This window comes from Pinus tabuliformis, chromosome 6 (assembly GCF_031772625.1).
Source record: "Pinus tabuliformis cultivar Carrire ecotype Pingquan chromosome 6, CPIR1, whole genome shotgun sequence".
NCBI lineage: Eukaryota > Viridiplantae > Streptophyta > Pinopsida > Pinales > Pinaceae > Pinus > Pinus tabuliformis.
Window position 1 is genome coordinate 1,444,525,781 of NC_142292.1, and position 18,947 is coordinate 1,444,544,727.

Sequence of the window (18,947 nt, forward strand, 5' to 3'; positions counted from 1 at the left end):
TTCCAAACACAATTCCAATAACTAAAATTTTAATTTTAAAATTTTTAACATTTTGATTTAGACTTCACCTCGTGAAACTTCATTTCATGATTTTATTCGATACCCAATCCATATTTAGAAAATGTATGGATATGCAATAGTTTTTAAAGACCCTACCAAAGTGATAATTTTCTTGTCTACATTCCTACCACCAGCTGTACCATAAATGTAACCTCCACAGCTGCACATGGTGACAAGACGTTCTGACCGACTCGTGCTTGTAAGGCATGGCATGATATTTGCATAGGCATAGGCATAGGCATATTTGCTCCACACCTTAATAATTGATTGAGAACAAAATCTGATACCTTAATAGTTTGATTCCATTATCAATCGTTCTGAAACCTGAGAAACAATGGAATGGAGCACGGAGTATGCAGCAGGAACTGTGACACTGGTTCTCTTAGTCATTATGTTATTCAAAATGAATTGGAGATCAGGTGCCACACGCCCACCTGTAGCTGCAACAATGTTTGGTATAATCCATCAATTTTAAATGCCTTCATGACTTTGTTCTTCATCATCACAGGCGCCATAAAACATACAGGATACCTTATCCTACCTTCAGCTATGTTGTCACCACTTATCCTGCAAACGTGGAGCACATCCTCAGATCTAATTTTGCAAACTACATCAAGGTCAGCTTTCTGCTGTATTTTGAGTCGTGTGTGTCTATATATATATATATGCTTATGAATGCTTATGGTTTCTTTGTTTTGAAAATTGATGACAGGGAAAACCCCACCATGACATTATGGAAGACCTTTTTGGAGATGGTATTTTCAGCGTTGATGGCGAGCTGTGGAGAGAACAGCGAAAATTAGCTAGTTTCGAATTCTCTACCAAAGTGTTGAAGGACTTCAGCAGTGTTGTTTTTCGGGAGACTGCAGTAAAACTTTCCAAAATCTTACTGGAAAAATTTCGAACAAAACAAACCGCAGAGATGCAGGCATGTTAAATCATTCACATATCTCATACGCTGCAGTAAAACTTTCCAAAATCTTACTGGAAAAATTTCGAACAAAACAAACCGCAGAGATGCAGGCATGTTAAATCATTCACATATCTCATACGCTCCGAAAAATTATAATTACAGTTGAATTTCTTGTTCTCCCTTGTGTGGATACTGATCTATAGCAAATAGCAAGATGCAAAATCATATTAATAATTCTCTTATGGATAAATGGCAATTATAGGGTCTGTTACTGAGATCAACAATGGATGGATTCTGTAAACTGGGGTTTGGGGTGGACATCAACAGCTTAACAAATACCAAGTCTGGAGCAGAGGCATCTTTTGCAATGGCTTTTGATACTGCAAATGCTTTGCTTATGTGGCGTTATTTTGACGTTTCTTGGAAATTAAAAAGATACTTCAATTTGCTGTCAGAGGCCACCATGAAGGAGAACATCAAAACGGTGGATGCTTTTGTGTATAACGTCATTCAGAGCAGAAAACATGAGATTTCTGTCCAGAATGACTATGTAAGAGAATACCCACACAAGCCTTCGTTCTGATTTGCAACTTATCTTTTCAAATTTTTACTGTCTACTAGTGCTGGTACTCATGATGACCTTGTTTCTCTGGCATTGGCCTTCAAATATATTTACAGGTGAAACCGGACATACTCTCTCGCTTTATTGCACTCACAGAGAAACAACCAGAGAATTACTCTGATAAGTATCTACGAGATATTATTCTGAATTTCTTAATAGTTGGCCGGGACACAACTGCACTTACCCTTTGTTGGTTCTTTCATTTGCTTTGCAAGCATCCGGATGTTGAAAAAAAGCTTCTTCAAGAAAGTCATGACCTGGTCTTGAAGGAGAATGAATGTTTGACCATTGAAGAGTCTATTAGTATGTTCTCTCAAAGTCTGACACATACAGTACTGGATAAGATGCACTATCTCCATGCAGCTTTATCAGAGACCTTACGCTTATACCCAGTTGTTCCTCTGGTAAGACACTGCCCCATCTTTTTTCAGGCATTTAGGTAACCTTAACAGTCTTTTGACTTTTTATTGTCCATGAGGTAATTGTATCTATATAGCCTCGTTTCTCGTCTAGTGAAATTGTATTGGAATTCCTGCGAGGCTATGGTCAAATATTATATCACATTTCCTTCTCATTTGTGGGCTTTCTCTTATGCCTTGTCTTTTGGAAAAGGATGGGCAAATTCATTTCAATTTGGATTCCTATCCTGAGATTCGGGTCTGCGGGATTCAGTATACTTTGTTTTCCATTTTGTTTGAATTTTTACGGATCCAAGATTATGGCTGATATTTAATTGACAAAACCATTAAATGTAGGATGGAAAGCATGCAGTTTCTGAGGATATCCTTCCCGATGGATTCAAAGTCAAGAAAGGTGATATGGTCGCCTATGTTCCTTATTCTATGGGAAGGATGACGTACCTCTGGGGCAGTGATGCGGAGGAGTTTAGGCCTGAGAGATGGCTTCATAATGGGATTTTTCAACCCGAATCACCATTCAAGTTTACTGCATTTCAGGTAAAAATGGCGTAACCATGACATTTAATCTTATGAAAACACGCCTCTGACGATAACTGGAAATCGATAACGTGTACGCTTGGCTTGCAGGCAGGACCTCGCATGTGTCTGGGCAAGGATTTTGCTTACATGCAAATGAAGATTGTTGCAGCTGTACTTATCCGTTTCTTCAAATTTGAATTAGTGGAAGGAATGGAAGTGAGATATCGTCCTTCACTGACACTCCATATGAGTGAGGATGGATTAAATCTGCGTGTCAAGCCTAGATTAGATTAGATTGATGAGTACAGTTTTATATCAAAGTAAGGCATACTGTACAATATTGAAAGCTTTCCTCAGTTGTACACAATTTGGCATTTGCTTAGCTATTTCGCAGGTTTAGGTTTTATGTAATTGAAGGCATGTTGTATACTGAGTCGTAAAATGTTAAAACCCTATAGTAGTACAGATGGAAAACATTTCATTGAACATCCTGAACACGTATTGGGCAAAGAGCAATGCCCATAATAAAATTCATAGCGCCTCGTGTAGTCGTATGCGCTGATCTGGGATACCGAGTTTACAGTTTGTCTAGCAACAAATTTCTTTATATTCTGATGAAATGTTGAAGTAAAATAATACAGGAAACTTGAGTGACTTTTTTCTATGCAACTTGTATTATAGGAAGGTCTTCATTTTTAAAGTCCGTCGAGGCCACCGTTTGGGTGTTGAAGTAAAATAATACAGGAAACTTGAGTGACCTTTTTCTATGCAACTTGTATTATAGGAAGGTCTTCATTTTTAAACTCCGTCGAGGCCACCGTTTGGGTACTGAAGAATATGGGTTTCTTGGACGACATCTTTCGGCACGAATAATTATTTTTATTTTCAATTGTTTTTCTTGGACTAATAATTAATTCTATTTTAAAATTGATTTTATTGTATTAAATAATCCCTGACTTTATCTGAATTCACCTTCGAGGGACAGAGATAGGTTGACTTTATCTGAATTCAGATTCGAGGGAAATCTTTTATAGATTTTAGAATTCACTTTTGGGGGACAGAGATAGGTTTATAATCTTTTTATAGATTTTATAAAGGCAAGTTTATTATTATTTTTTTAATTTCTATAAAAATAAGTTTATATTCAGCATATTTTTACTAGTGGTTTTTGAAGGTTTGAGATTAATTATTTTGAATACAGAAGTAAATTTATATATATGTGTGGATAACAGAAGGTTTTAAAGTTGAGTGTATATGTTCTATAACTAAAATAAAAAAACAAAAATCAATTTAAACAATGAAAAAAAAATTCAATGTTCTTTTAATATTCACTATCAAATTTTAAACTCACTAATCTTCACTATCAAATTTTAAAAAGAAATTGACAAATTCGTATTATCTCAACTACTACAGCAATTCCTATTATCTCAACTACTACACATGTTTATTTAAAAGAGCCATCTCTGTTATTCGATTGTTGTTGGGTAGCGGAAGCCTCGCATAATGGTCATGGGGCACGAAAATCGCAATTTTTGGGTAAAGATTCCATGAGAAGCGCGGAGCGCGATTTGTAATAGGTTGAAGTCAAAGGGTAGTCCGCCCAAAAATAATGTAAAGAAATGTAAGATGAGTCGGCCCACCCATGGATCACGGTCCATGGAAAGGTATAAATAGAGCGAGGCTCTATGGGTAGAGGTAGCTAAGTTTTGTTGTATGTTTTTGGATCTGAAATGTAATGGGTTCTTGAGAAAAGGAGTCTGAAAGTGTCTATAAGTCTGAGTAGGGTATTTGGGTAGTGATAGAGGCTTTGCAGCTATGTGCACAGAGGTCTAGAAGAGTCCATAGCTGTGTGCACAGACCCCAGTTGAGTGCATAGGGCGGATCTGGATGTATTGGTGATAAGTGGAAATAAAGATAAGTTTCTTCTGCAAATTCTGTGTTACAATCTGAGTTATCGCGAATCTGACTATATGAATGGTTGATATAACTGTTTAATCTATGCGCATATGCTTATGTTATAGATATATGTGAATCTAAGTTTATTCTAAGTGTGCGAATTGGTTAAATCTATTAAATGTTTGCTTAAAGACCCTTCTAGGTAGATCTGAGTTACAATACTTCATCAAATAGATTAGATCTATAAACAGTGTGATCATAGAAAGATAAAATCATTCTGGGTCCTGATCTGCATGAATATAGAGCAGCACAAGGTTGCAGAGCGACGCGTGATACCTCCAGACCACATATAGACATCCCAAGGGTGTGGAAACCTGGTTCCAGCACCCTCCCCTGCTACCTCGGGTGAGACCTCAGTCCGCGCTCCGCGGATTGTTGCCGAAAGGGCTGGTAGCTGCAGGATTTGCTTGGCTAAATAATTCTTCTGAACCTGGGTCAGGCCCATATAAGCCAACAAATGGTTCTATTGCCAGGATCGGGATTTGCCTAAGGAGTATCTGATGTTGGGGCACTGGAACCCTACAAAGAAAGAGATTGAAGAGTGGTGGGATCTGAAACTCCACGAGTTCGTCACCCAAGAAAACAGAAACCCGCGAGTATCAGAGGAATATTGGTTGGACCATTATATATTCATAGATATTCACGAAATCTTCTTCACGTCATTTCTGATAAAACTGTACGAGTGGATCACAAGACTAGCTGACATCGTGGGAAGGTGAAGATTGGACCAGCCTATTGTGTGGACCCCAGAACTGGTGCACAGGCTAGAAGCCACAGAAGATAAAATCGCACGCGCAGTAGATCATTGGCTAGATCGGGTAATAGGAGGATTTATTACCGAGTTCGCAATAGATACAACTGTGAGCTATAGCAAAGCAGAAAGGCAGTTTCTTCAAGGACCTCGGGGTAGGTATATCAAATCATTGAATACTTGGATTAAGATGATGTTGTGTGAAAAACAGATTATGCGCATTTATTGATGTCTGGAGTAATGCGGAGCGGAAGAGGTTACTGTGGAACGGGAGGAGTATAGAACAGTGCTTTAGCTTCCATTTCCCGGAAAGCGAGGAGGAGCTCGTGAGGTTCTCACTAGGGAGTGCAATCCAGTTGATCAGGGAGTGCTTCCCACTGATACCACCTCCGTCCACACCACCACCTACTTCACCTACATCGAATCCGTCCACACCAACCCCGACCCCACCTCCAACCCCACCACCACCAAAAGTCGGGATGGTGAGCGCAGTGTAGCTGCCAACATTTAAAGGGATAGGAAATGAGGAACCGAGTCAGTTCTGGTTTATGATAAAGTCTATATGGGATGCTCAGGGCATCACAGATGATAACATTAAGAAGGCTACCTTAGTTAGCGCGTTACAGGACCACACATTGACCTGGTACATGAAATATTCAAGTGATCATCCAAATGAAGGAATGACAGCAATCCAGGAGGCACTAAACAAGGAATTTGGGTGACCCAAGTCAGAAGCACAATCAGTTATTGGGTTCAAGGAGATTGTAATGTTTCCTGGTGAAACCCCATGGGATTTAGACCAGAGGTTGAAAAGCACCATCCGCGAGGCCAATATGACACTGACAGATGTGCAGCACCGCACTTGGTTTGTCGCATATTTGACGCCATATCTGAGATCGACTCTATCACAACAAAAGATCTCAACCCAAGCTGAAGCGTTGGAGGTAGCAATGTGGCTGCACGAAACCCTAATACAGGACCCAGGGTTGGGAGTACAACAAATCCAAGCGCAAATACAAAACTTATGTCTAGAGATGCGAAGCTTGAAACAAGGATAGGCGCCTAGGACAGAGGTACGGGAAGAAGTATGGTGTATCAAATGTAAGGGACCGGGCCACGATAAGGACCACTGTCCGATCTTTACGAACTATGTGGTAGGAGGGGGGCCAATAACGTTGTGACCAGAGGTACAAGCTGGGCCAAGCATGGCACCCACACTCTAATGCGCAATCTGTGAGGTGGGAGGAAAGCATGCAAAAAACAATTGTCACCTATTGCCAAGCTTAATACAGTCCCCTCTTCAACAATTATTTTGTAACTTTTGTAGAACGGTGGGCCGCGAGGAAAGAAATTGTCGCAGTTACCAAATGTTGATGGATCGAACACTTGTTTATAGAATGCAAACAGAGGCGCGTGGGCAGGATCCCACTGCACCATTCGTGCAGGGAGGGTACCAGGGATGCGGACGAGGCTGCGGAGGCATGGGACCTGGATGGGGACGAGGGTAATTAATTTGCTACAATTGTGGAGGGCTAGGGCATTACGCGCGGGATTGCACGAACCCGAACAAAGCCTGTTGTCCTTACTGCTACCAATTTTACCATGAAGCAGTTGATTGCCCCACATTGATTGCTCAGATGCGAGAAATGGGAATGCTTCTGACTAACCCCACTCAAAATGTCCAGATGATGAAGGATGAACCTCGTGCGGAGGAGCCAAACATAAATATGATGCTCTAGGGTGGTGCTACCATTGGAGAAGATAAGGGGAAACAGTTAGAGACAGATGCATGGGTCTGTAAGGCCCCCCCGGAACAACCAAACTTTGACTTGCAGCATGCGAAGGAAATTTTTATTGAAGCCAAGAAGAGCTTCGCGGAAGCTTCTACGTCGAGAAGTAAGGATCAATTAGGATCAGAGAAGGATACATATGTGCTAACCACCTTCTTGGAGACCTACATGAACTTACTCAGGGATGCTAAATTGGTAAAGGGGTTGCAGGAATTGATAACTCGCTGCGCGAGAGCGGATGAACCATGAATGATCCGAAAATTAGGTAAACATGCTTTGTGCACTGGACAAGAAATGTGACTCAATGTCTAGATCGGTGACTATGAGATGAATTAGGTCGTCTTATATTTGGGGTCAGACGCAAATGTCTTACCAAAGCATAATTGGGAATGCATGGGCAGGCCTCCACTGCAATGGTCTTCGATTCAACTACGGATGGCTAACCAGCAAAAGATTCTGCCCATGGGATGCCTGCATGGAGTTACAGTAGACATCGATGGCGCTAGCACCCAAACTGATTTTGAGGTCATCGAAATTGTGGATGATAGTAACCCATATCCTGCACTGTTAGGGATAGATTGGGCAACGGATATGAATGGAATCATCAACCTCAAGAAACGAAAAATGATATTCGAAAAGAAAGCTCTCCACGTAGTGGTCCCGTTGGACCCCGCAGAAGGGGCGCGATATACCGAGCCCATGCGCGACGAAGACAGCAATGGAGAGTTGGACTGTATCTACCAGATTACAGCGCAAGATCAGGACAGGGTTAATCCAACAGCAGATCGTCTACTCTCATGGGACTGTGATAGTTCTTGCATGTCAGACTCGGATCAAGAGGTTTAATGATGGTAGAACCGACTACATGAAGTAACCACGCTCAATTGTAATCAGATGGTGACAATAAGAGCAAAGGAATAGCTGGAGGTATCCGCGAAAACACCATGCACAACTATTGCTTCCAGACAGGGCGTAACCCCAAAGATGCGAACGACAGGGCGCAGATGTCGAAGGAAGGCACGCGCATGGCTAGAAGAGCGAAACAAAGTAAGCATTCCTCACCAGCATAGGCTATAAACATCCACCCAGCTTAGAAGTAGGAGCCCGAAGCCACCCCAAAAGATCGGTGCCCAAGCGGCCAGCGCCAAGGTTAGCAGGGGCTCAGGGAAGTTGCGGATACCATGGGTTCACTGGGCCTGTAATAGACGACAGAAGGAAGCTCAAAAAAGACAGAGTTTCCGCAGGCCCCTCAACACCAATAAACTGTGGTTACAGCCAAAGAAGCAAAGTGCGCTATGAAGCAGAGTAGCCCAGGAACGTGCTACGACCCTACTATCATGGTTGTGCCCGCACTGACGGAAGAACATAACCCCCAGACTGATGACCCAGATGCTTTAGAGGTGCTCGCAACCCGAGCTAGCAGGGACAATCCGAACTTGCACCAAAGCTGCGAGCATATGACTAGCAGTAGAAACTATAGTCTCAACACCTCGAGCAATTGAAAGAAGGTGTGGGACTATAAACAAGTCTGTGAAAAACCATCACGACAAAAGGATTCTTTACCAAATTAGGAAGTCCCCAAGTTCGCAGCTGCGCCCCAAGGATAGCGCAAACGTGAGGAAAAGTCAAAATATGACTGTTAGCCACATTGGCCCTGACAGGAAGGTCCGATCACGTCAGAAAGTAGAGGATGGCGAGACATTAAGACGAAAGTTCCAGACGAGATACACAAATATTTGCCAACTTGACGCCACTAATGAACTGAAAATGGAGGGAAGGGATTTTTTCAAATCTCATAATTTGTGGCCGACACTAGACTTTTGGCGCTTTGAACCAACAAAAAGCAATAAGTAAGCAGCTACTAGGAACTCCATGAGTACTATGGAAAGAACCCGAGCACGGGCCGCAGAAGAAATGCAGCTGAATCAAGAAGAGCCCGAGGATGTGACTCAAGTTCCTGAAGTTCCTAAGTCCCCACGTACCCCGCGACCCAGGAAGAACAAGCAAAAGATGGGAACTTTCCGGGCCTCCCCACGATTCAATAAGCGCTTCGCAGTTGAAAAGGCAAAGCAGTAACCCCCGAACCCGCTGAGGAGGATGATGATCTGCAAGACCTAATCAATTAGATTGATGCATAGGCAGAGGAAGAAGAACCTACGTTCCAGCTTCCGCCGTTACCCCCGTATCTTTTCCCATGGACCGGGACGACCAAGAGATCGAAAGACGAAGATGCTGCAAAAACTACACTCCAGAGCCCGCTTCTTCCAGATGATATAAGGTTCGAAGGGTTGCCAATGGGGCGCATTCCAAGCATCAAATTTGAAGATTGGGACCTTACAGATAGCGAAAAGATCCCTGAACTAGGTAAAGACAATTTTTTCTGCAAAAGTGATTACTAGGTGTGGAGAGGGCGGGGCTACTAAATCTCAGGTGGATACCTCACTATCACCGCACAACCATCACCATATTTGTGATTTGACAACTGCTATGTCTCATCCATGATGGATATCTCTGGTTGGAAGAACTAATCCTGATCACAGCTGACCTAATCCATAGGATTACGCACCTGCCACTTAAAGGGAATAACCCCGCAGACATGGCAGGAATCAGTAGTAAGGGAGTCCTCGCCGAAACAGTGAAAGCGAATTTCCATCTAGATAAAGGAAATCAAGGGTATGTCATAGCAAACATCAGCAACTGCGCAGTACGAGTCACCACTCAGCTACTAGCCGGTAAACTCATGAGAAAATGTCGTGCGGATGAGGTACCAGCCCCTATCATCGCATTGGCAAGGCAGTGTGCCGAGGGGGTTTAGTTCAATTGGGCACAATTTTTATGCGACGAATTTCTGACCAATTGTCAAGAAGCACAGGACAAAGGTAAGACCTTTCATTATGCATGGTTGCTCTTATCAATCCTTCTGGTTATAGGTGAATTACTGCAGGAGAGCCAATTTCCCAACATTGAGGATAGCCTACTTGAAGTAGTGTGGTATATGTCACTCTCGGCTACAAAGGATGCAACAAGGGTTTCCACGATCCCGGCATTTTGGACCTCCATGGAAGGGAAGATACAGACACAGATTTCTCAAAGACCACGCAAGTCCCTCACGATCTACAACAATTTTCAAAGCATGGCTAAGTTCAAAGCGGACATGCATCATGTGTATATCCGCACGCAAAAGGATCTAGAGCAATCTTGGGTCACACTCCCATTCCTTGCAACAGATGATGCAATTTACGCGGTATTAGCAGCATGGCCTCTGGAATGGTGCGCCCAGACAAGGTCGTTCTCGACAGATTTTCCACACAGCAGCAGAAGAAGGAACACCAGCAGTGACTCACTCAGCTGGTAGAAAAAACATGCCAGGAACAGCAAGCTGCTTTGCAGCAGGAGGCCACCACGAGTCCAATAACAATGGGGAACCAAGCAGATCAGGGAATGGAGTTAGAACAGGATCCTCAACAAGAAACAGAGATGCAGTACCACCTCAAGCAGTTGTGCGCCAAGGAATCATCGGCCACCCGAAAAAAGTCCAAAACAGTGAAGGCTCTGGAAAAAGAATTCACGGATAGTAGCCAGCCCGCAAGCAATGTTACCACCAGTGCATTGCCCGAACTAATCACCATGCAAACATCTGTGTTGGGGGAGATTAGAGCGCAGTTACAGGCCTTACAAGAGCGACCCCTGGGCTGGGTCACCCGCGAGCCCACAGAAGACACAGCCGCCGTCGAACAGATGGTCAGCACACACACACCACACATCCTCCCATTACCAGCAGGTGTTGTACGAGCGATAGCCACATGCGACGAAGGTAGTTGGGAATTAAATCTAGCCGTCCTGTCTAAAGAAATACTATACCTACTGCAAGAGGGAGTAACTCAGGAGTTTCGAGCCCGAGAAGGTCGAGCTTTCCACATCTTGACAGATCAAAAGGCAAAGACAAAACAGATCACTCTCCAGCATGAGGACATGGTTGAATGATACCGGGAGGTAGAATAAGCTGTTACAGAAGCGTGTAGCACAGTACTTGAGCTAGCCATCCCCAGGGACCTCCCACCAGCTACAAAGATTCAACACATGACAGCCAGCTTTCTCACGGCCCAAGCAGAGGCCGCAAGAAACCAGGAGGAACTCATGTTATAGCATGCAGAGCTCTGTCTTAAGGCCCAACCTCCCACACCCCCAGCCAAACAGGAATGCCGTCGCGGCAAAGTTGTAGCTAGACTAGAAACAATGAGTAGTGTTGTTCACGAATGCTCAGGACTACTCGGTCAGTCACTCGGGATACTCACCTCCCTCTAGGAGGACCCAACCATTTAGTAAGTAGAAACCGAGGTGCGCGAGCTACAACAGGCCTATGACACCGCCCGCAGGGCTGCATAGACAGTCACTATCACACAACGGTTGGCCAAAATGAAAGAGGCCCAGGCGCTCAAAGCCTAAGTTGACATGGTGCGGCAACAGGAGGCAGTACTTAAAGAACGTATCCAGCCCTGGCTCGATGAAGAATTTAGTGTATCTACAACCATTGAAGGCAAGGTAACGCAGATGCAGGTAGTATGTGCGAAAAAGCAGGAAGCTGCCAGTGATAGGGATGCCTTAGTGGCTCACTTAGAAAAGGTACAAAGGCTCGCAGTCGAATTTGTTGCAAAGACCGGCAAGATGCAGAAGTTGCTGACCGACCTCCGCGCAAAGATTCCCGCACCAGCTGAGTGACTCGAGACAAGTCACGGTGATTGTGTTGGGGGATTAGTGGGTAGCGGAAGCCCCAAGTAATGGTCATGGGGCACGAAGACCGCAATTTTGGGGTAAAGATTCTGCGAGAAGCGCGGAGCACGATTTTTAATAAGTTGAATTCAAAGGGTAGTCTGCCCAAAAATAATGTAAATAAATGTAAGATGAGTCGGCTCGCCTGTGAATCACAGTCCATGGAAAGGTATAAATAGAGTGAGGCTCTATGGGTAGAGGTAGCTAAGTTTTGTTATATGTTTTTGGATCTGAAATGTAATGGGTTCTTGAGAAAAGGAGTCTGAAAGTGTCTATAAGTCTGAGTAGGGTATTTGGGTAGTGATAGAGGCTTTGTAGCTATGTGCGTAGAGGCCTAGAAGAGTCCATAGCTATGTGCGCGGACCCCTGCAGTTGAGTGCATAGGGCGGATCTGGATGTATTGGTGCTAAGTGGAAATAAAGATAAGTTTCTTCTGCAAATTTTGTGTTACAATCTAAGTTATCGCGAATCTGACTATATGAATGGTTGATATAACTTTTTAATCTATGCTCGCATGCTTATGTTATAGATATATGTGAATCTAAGTTTATTCTAAGTGTGCGAACTGGTTAAATTTGTTAAATGTTTGCTTAAAGACCCTTCTAAGTAGATCTGAGTTACAATACTTCATCAAATAGATTAGATCTGTAAACAGCGCGATCATAGAAAGTTAAAATCATTCTGGGTCTGGATCTGCGCGAATATAGAGCAGCGCGAGGCTGCAGAGCGGCACGCGATACCTCTAGACCACATCCAGACATCCCAAGGGTGTGGAAACCTGGTTCCAGCACCCTCCCCTGCTACCTCGGGTGAGACCTCAGTCCGTGCTCTGCGGACTGTTGTCGAAAGGGCCGGTAGTTGTGGGATTTGCTTGGCTAAATAATTCTTCCGAACCTGGGTCAAGCCCATATAAGCCAACAATTGTGCACAGTGATTTGCTTACTGTTACATAGTCTCCTTTAAACGTTATTGATTTATTATGGGTTACCTAAGATTCCTAATATTTCTTTTGATGCACATAATTTGTACATTACTTCTTTTATTCATTCCCTTAAATTCCTATTCCAGTAAGAAGTACATCAAACTTCTAGTTTGGCTCATTTCGTTATTTCAAAAGGCACCCTACTTTTGTACTATGTTCAAGGTTACTATTCCTTTCAAATATAATTTCCATAATGATGGTGAAATATTATTTTTATTTCTTCTTTCAAACATGGTTAATAACAGGGTTATCGACAGTGTTTAGTTTCCTTTTGGAATCATATTACTTTAGTCCATTGTCTATAATTTTTCTATCACTAGAAGGAAATGTTGGACATGAACCTATTAAAAATAGATACCTCATTTGAGTTTTTAGAATAAAGAATAGAGTGCATGAACTTGTATAGATACTACATTTAAATTTCAGAATAAAGAATACATTGCATGAACTTGTATAGATATTGCATTTGAATTTTCAGAATAAAGAATTCATGCTCATAATCAGCCTTTTTTTTTTTTATAATTGTCAGTCTAAGCAGATTAATAACTCACAACATTATACTCTATGTTCAGAAATCAATACAGTAAAATCTATAATTCTAACAGTTCCAATACTTATCTGCATTTTGTAAATTTGTTGGGGAAAAACTCCTAAGAAACGACCACACTTCCCTTCCAACAAGAATGGCCTTTGCAATCGGTTCTCCCCTCGAGCTCCCCCAACTTCCAGACAACAGGTACAGTGGAGAGGTTTTCTTTTCAGATGTTTAATGGCATTCGGGACTCACTTGACCAAGCTTGAACTCACAATCGTGATAGGGATCGAGCCTTCCACTGGTCGTTACTAGCTCAGGAACTTACTTCTATCTCTGCAAAATTTGTCAACGCCCTCCTTCTCCCATATTTTCTTTTTTAAAAGAAATCCTTTGCGTAAGGAATAATTGTTTTCTCCAACTAGAAGTTAGGAAATCTTGTGGTCATCCATGAGTTAATTAATTAAGAATTCTAACTTGTTTGTAAAAAGAAATAAAACCAAAGTAACTGGGGGTGTTACAAATGCTCTTTAGAGGAGAAGACTAGTTGCTAAGGGTGCCTTTAAAGCAGTCTTTCATTTATTCGACAACCCAAATCTTGATTGACCCGTTTAAACACAAATAATTAAATTTTCTTGCTTTTGGCCCAAAAGCATGAAAGTTGATTAACATTTCTTGAATGGATAACAATCTTGATTGATCGACACAAATTATTAAATTTTGTTGAGTTTGGCATGTCTTGAATGGATAACTCTTAATATGTTTAATCAATGGCAGATAACAGTTGTATACTAGCTATTACAACTAGCTATTTACTAAAATTAACAGTTGTGCTTTTGATGTGTTTTTTAACTTTTTGACACATGAATCATTGTACTAAGTTTGTTAAATCAAAGATGAAGTTATTGATCTTAGTCGTTTAATTATAACTATTTAAAATTCCTATACTTTTGATGTGCTTTATTACAAAGTTAATCAACTATCTAATAATATTATTAATAATTAATTGAAATGACCTTAATAATTAATTATTAAAATTAACCTATATGTAAAAATATATTCCTATAATCAAATAATTAAATTATATATAAGTATTATATAGGTAAACTCTAGGTTTTCAATATTACCAAATAAAAATAGGTAAGTGTAATTATATGGAAAGTGTTTCCTCTGCCAGCTACTTTTTAATTGTGAAGTTAGACTAACTAAAACCCTAGAGATTCGTAAACCAACGATGTAAAGAGCTCCTCCAAGTGACGTTTTCAAGTCTTCCGTGCCCTCCCTTTAACACCGTCAACATTCCCTTTACACCCTAAAATACAAATGATAGTGTAGTGTATATATGTATGGGTTCATATGTATGTAGTGGCCGTTTTTATTTCCAATTTTATTAAAATATAAATGCGGTCTGACATGCTACGGGAATAGTAGTTTCTTACATTTATATTTCTTTCAAAATTGACTTTGGCATTTCTCTCAAAATTGACTTTAACATGTTACCAGCAAAACAACTGCTATTACTATTATTTCTCAATAATTATATATATATGGCATTTATGTCTCAATAATTATATATATGAAAAGTAAAAAATAAATAAAAAAGGTCATTGAACGAGTATCCGTAGGGGCATCCCTCCTGTTAGAGACCGTGTTCATTTTCCAGACCCGTTAGATCCGGACCGACTCATTTTTCTCAGTTGACACCCAATAGTCCGGACGGCGCTGACATGGGGCGTGTGGGTTTAGATTCATGGTTATTACATCCATTGTCTCATATGGAACTGCTAAAGATACTGGTCCTCTGTGTCAGTCTCTGGATCACGATCTGGAATAATTTAGTGCGGTACCTACAACTGGTATCCAGATTGGTGGTCGCGTGGGTTAAAAGTTTCATGGTGAGCCGGACCAGATACGTGTTCTCTCCACGAAGCGAGGTCACATGCACATCATTTTCGTGTGATTTAAATATTTTTAATATCATTTTCGTATCTTTTAAATATTTTATCGGAATGATTTAAATATTTTTATTTTAGTTTTTTCATGGGAAAATCAATATGTTTGATTTTAAAATTAGTTTAATATATTTTATTTAAAAAATAACCAATTTTTCAAGTGTTACCTTAACCAATTATAAAAATGGAACATATAGGTGAAGTTCGTAGGGTACATTTCATCGTGTTGAGATGAGCATAGGCATCGGCATAGGCATATTTGCTCTTCACACCTTAATAATTGATTGAGAAAAAAATCTGATACCTTAATAGTTTGATTCCATTATCAATCGTTCTGAAACCTGAGAAACAATGGAATGGAGCACGGAGTATGCAGCAGGAACTGTGACACTGGTTCTCTTAGTCATTATGTTATTCAAAATGAATTGGAGAGATGACACACGCCCACCTGTAGCTGCAACAATGTTTGGTATAATCATCAATTTTAAACGCCTTCATGACTTTGTTCTTCATCATCACAGGCGCCATAGAACATACAGGATACCTTATCCTACCTTCAGCTATGTTGTCACCACTCATCCTGCAAACGTGGAGCACATCCTCAGATCTAATTTTGCAAACTACATCAAGGTCAGCTTTCTGCTGTGTACATATATATATTGAAGTTGTTGCGATATGCTTATGATTTCTTTGTTTTGAAAATTGATGACAGGGAAAACCCCACCATGACGTTTTGGAAGACCTTCTTGGAGATGGTATTTTCAGCGTTGATGGCCAGCTGTGGAAAGAACAGCGAAAATTAGCTAGTTTCGAATTCTCCACCAAGGTCTTGAAGGACTTCAGCAGTGTTGTTTTTAGGGAGAACGCGATCAAACTTTCCAAAATTCTACTGGAAAAATTCCGATCAAAGCAAACCGTAGAGATGCAGGCATGTTAAATCATTCACATATCCCATACCCTCCGAAAATTTTTATAATTAGAATTGCATTTCTTCTTCTCCTTTGTGTGAATAGTCTATAGCAAATAGCAAGATGCAAAATCACATTAATGATTCTGTTATGGATAAATGGAAATTATAGGGTCTGTTACTGAGATCAACAATGGATGGATTCTGTAAACTGGGGTTTGGGGTGGACATCAACAGCTTAACAAATACCAACTCTGGAGCAGAGGCATCTTTTGCAATGGCTTTTGATACTGCAAATGCTTTGCTTATGTGGCGTTATTTTGACGTTTCTTGGAAATTAAAAAGATACTTCAATTTGCTGTCAGAGGCCACCATGAAGGATAACATCAAAACGGTGGATGCTTTTGTGTATAATGTCATTCAGAGCAGAAAACAAGAGATTTCTGTCCAGAATGATTATGTAAGAGAATACCCACACAGGCCTTCGTCCTGATTTGCAACTTATCTTTTCAAATTTTTACAGTCTGCTAATCCTGGAACTGATGACCTTGTTTCTCTGGCATTGGCTTTCAAATATATTTACAGGTGAAACCGGACATACTCTCTCGTTTTATTGCACTCACAGGGAAACAACCAGAGAATTACTCTGATAAGTATCTACGAGATATTATTCTGAATTTCTTAATAGCTGGCCGGGACACAACTGCACTTACCCTTTGTTGGTTCTTTCATTTGCTTTGCAAGCATCCGGATGTTGAAAAAAAGCTTCTTCAAGAAAGTCATGACCTGGTCTTGAAGGAGAATGAATGTTTGACCAATGAAGAGTCTATTAGCATGTTCTCTCAAAGTCTGACACATACAGTACTGGATAAGATGCACTATCTCCATGCAGCTTTATCAGAGACCTTACGCTTGTACCCAGCTGTTCCTCTGGTAAGACACTGCCCCATCTTTTTTCAGGCATTTAGGTAACCTTAACAGTCTTTTGACTTTTTATTGTTCATGAGGTAATTGTATCTATATAGCCTCGTTTCTCCTCAAGTGAAAATGTATTGGAATTCCTGTGAGGCTATGATCAAATATTATATCACATTTCCTTCTCATTTGTAGGCTTTCTCTTATGCCTTGTCTTCTGGAAAAAGATGGGCAAATTCATTTCAATTTGGATTCCTATCCTGAGATTAGGGTCTGCGGGATTCAGTATACTTTGTTTTCCATTTTGTTTGAATCTTTACGGATCCAAGATTATGGCTGATATTTAATTGACAAAACCATTAAATGTAGGATGGAAAGCATGCAGTTTCTGAGGATATCCTTCCCGATGGATTCAAAGTCAAGAAAGGTGATATGGTCGCCTATGTTCCTTATTCTATGGGAAGGATGACGTACCTCTGGGGCAGTGATGCGGAGGAGTTTAGGCCTGAGAGATGGCTTCATAATGGGATTTTTCAACCCGAATCACCATTCAAGTTTACTGCATTTCAGGTAAAAATGGCGTAACCATGACATTTAATCTTATGAAAACACGCCTCTGACAATAACTGGAAATCGATAACGTGTACGCTTGGCTTGCAGGCAGGACCTCGCATGTGTCTGGGCAAGGATTTTGCTTACATGCAAATGAAGATTGTTGCCGCTGTGCTTATCCGTTTCTTCAAATTTGAATTAGTGGAAGGAATGGAAGTGAGATATCGTCCTTCACTGACACTCCATATGGGTGAGGATGGATTAAATCTGCGTGTCAAGCCTAGATTAGATTAGATTGATGAGCACAGTTTTATATCAAGGAACACGAATTGGGCAAAGAGCAATGCCCATAATAAAATGCAATGCCCATAATGCTCTTTGCCCATAATAAAATTCTGTAGTCGTATGCGCTGATCTGGGATACCGAGTTTACAGTTTGTCTAGCAACAAATTTCTTTATATTCTAATGAAATGTTGAAGTAAAATTTCTTTATATTCTAATGAAATGTTGATGTAAAATTTCTTTATATTCTAATGAAATGTTGAAGTAAAATAATACAGGAAACTTGAGTGACTTTTTTCTATGCAACTTGTATTATAGGAAGGTCTTCATTTTTAAAATGCTAACCAGGCTGGTTTCGGCCTTATGGTTACCTAACTTTTATTAAAGTCCGTCGAGGCCACCGTTTGGGTACTGAAGAATATGGGTTTCTTGGACGACATCGTTCAGCACGAATAATTATTTCTATTTTCAATTGTTTTTCTTGGACTAATAATTAATTCTATTTTAAAATGTTAATTCTATTTTAAAATTGATTTAATTTTATTGTATTAAAGAATCCCCGACTTTTGGGGAACAGAGATAGGTTTATAATCTTTTTATAGATTTTAGAATTCACTTTGGGGGGACAGAGATAGGTTTATCATTTTTTATAGATTTTATAAAGGCAAGCTTATTATTATTTTTTTTTCTGTTATATTCAGCTTATTTTTACTGGTGGTTTTTGAAGGTTTTAGATTATTTATTTTGAATACAGAGGTAAATCTATACATATGTTTGGATAACAAAAGTTTCTAATGTATATGTAAATCTATACATATGTTTGGATAACAAAAAGTTCTAATGTATATGTTCTATAATTAAAATAAGAAAACAAAAATAAAAATAAAAAATTTACAATCTTTCTTTTTAATATTCACTATCAAATTTTAAACTCACGAAATCTTCCCTATCAAAATTTAAATTCTCTAAAGAAATTAACAAATTATCTACCTATATTTTCGCTAGAATATCAGGTGGTCCATAT

At 40.4% G+C, this 18,947-nt stretch overlaps 2 protein-coding genes across 3 annotated transcripts; both read left to right on the top strand.

Annotated features, from left to right (window-relative positions):
- Positions 1–292: 292 nt before the first annotated feature.
- Positions 293–2,907, top strand: LOC149264050 (cytochrome P450 704C1-like). Its single transcript, XM_089427476.1, has 7 exons — positions 293–479; positions 569–677; positions 773–988; positions 1,236–1,523; positions 1,652–1,999; positions 2,351–2,551; positions 2,642–2,907. The coding sequence occupies exons 1-7, from the start codon at positions 400–402 to the stop codon at positions 2,825–2,827; spliced, it is 1,428 nt and encodes a 475-aa protein (XP_089283602.1). The 5' UTR covers positions 293–399; the 3' UTR covers positions 2,828–2,907.
- Positions 2,908–15,469: 12,562 nt separating this feature from the next.
- Positions 15,470–17,978, top strand: LOC149264051 (cytochrome P450 704C1-like). 2 transcript variants are annotated; one of them, XM_089427485.1, is made up of 6 exons: positions 15,470–15,896; positions 15,979–16,194; positions 16,346–16,633; positions 16,759–17,106; positions 17,458–17,658; positions 17,749–17,978. In XM_089427485.1, exons 1-6 carry the CDS (start codon positions 15,618–15,620, stop codon positions 17,932–17,934), a joined length of 1,518 nt encoding a protein of 505 aa, XP_089283611.1. In that variant the 5' UTR covers positions 15,470–15,617; the 3' UTR covers positions 17,935–17,978. The 2 variants fall into 2 exon arrangements, with proteins under 2 accessions (XP_089283611.1, XP_089283617.1); XM_089427491.1 differs by having other exon boundaries at positions 15,979–16,092.
- The last annotated feature ends 969 nt before the right edge of the window (positions 17,979–18,947 follow it).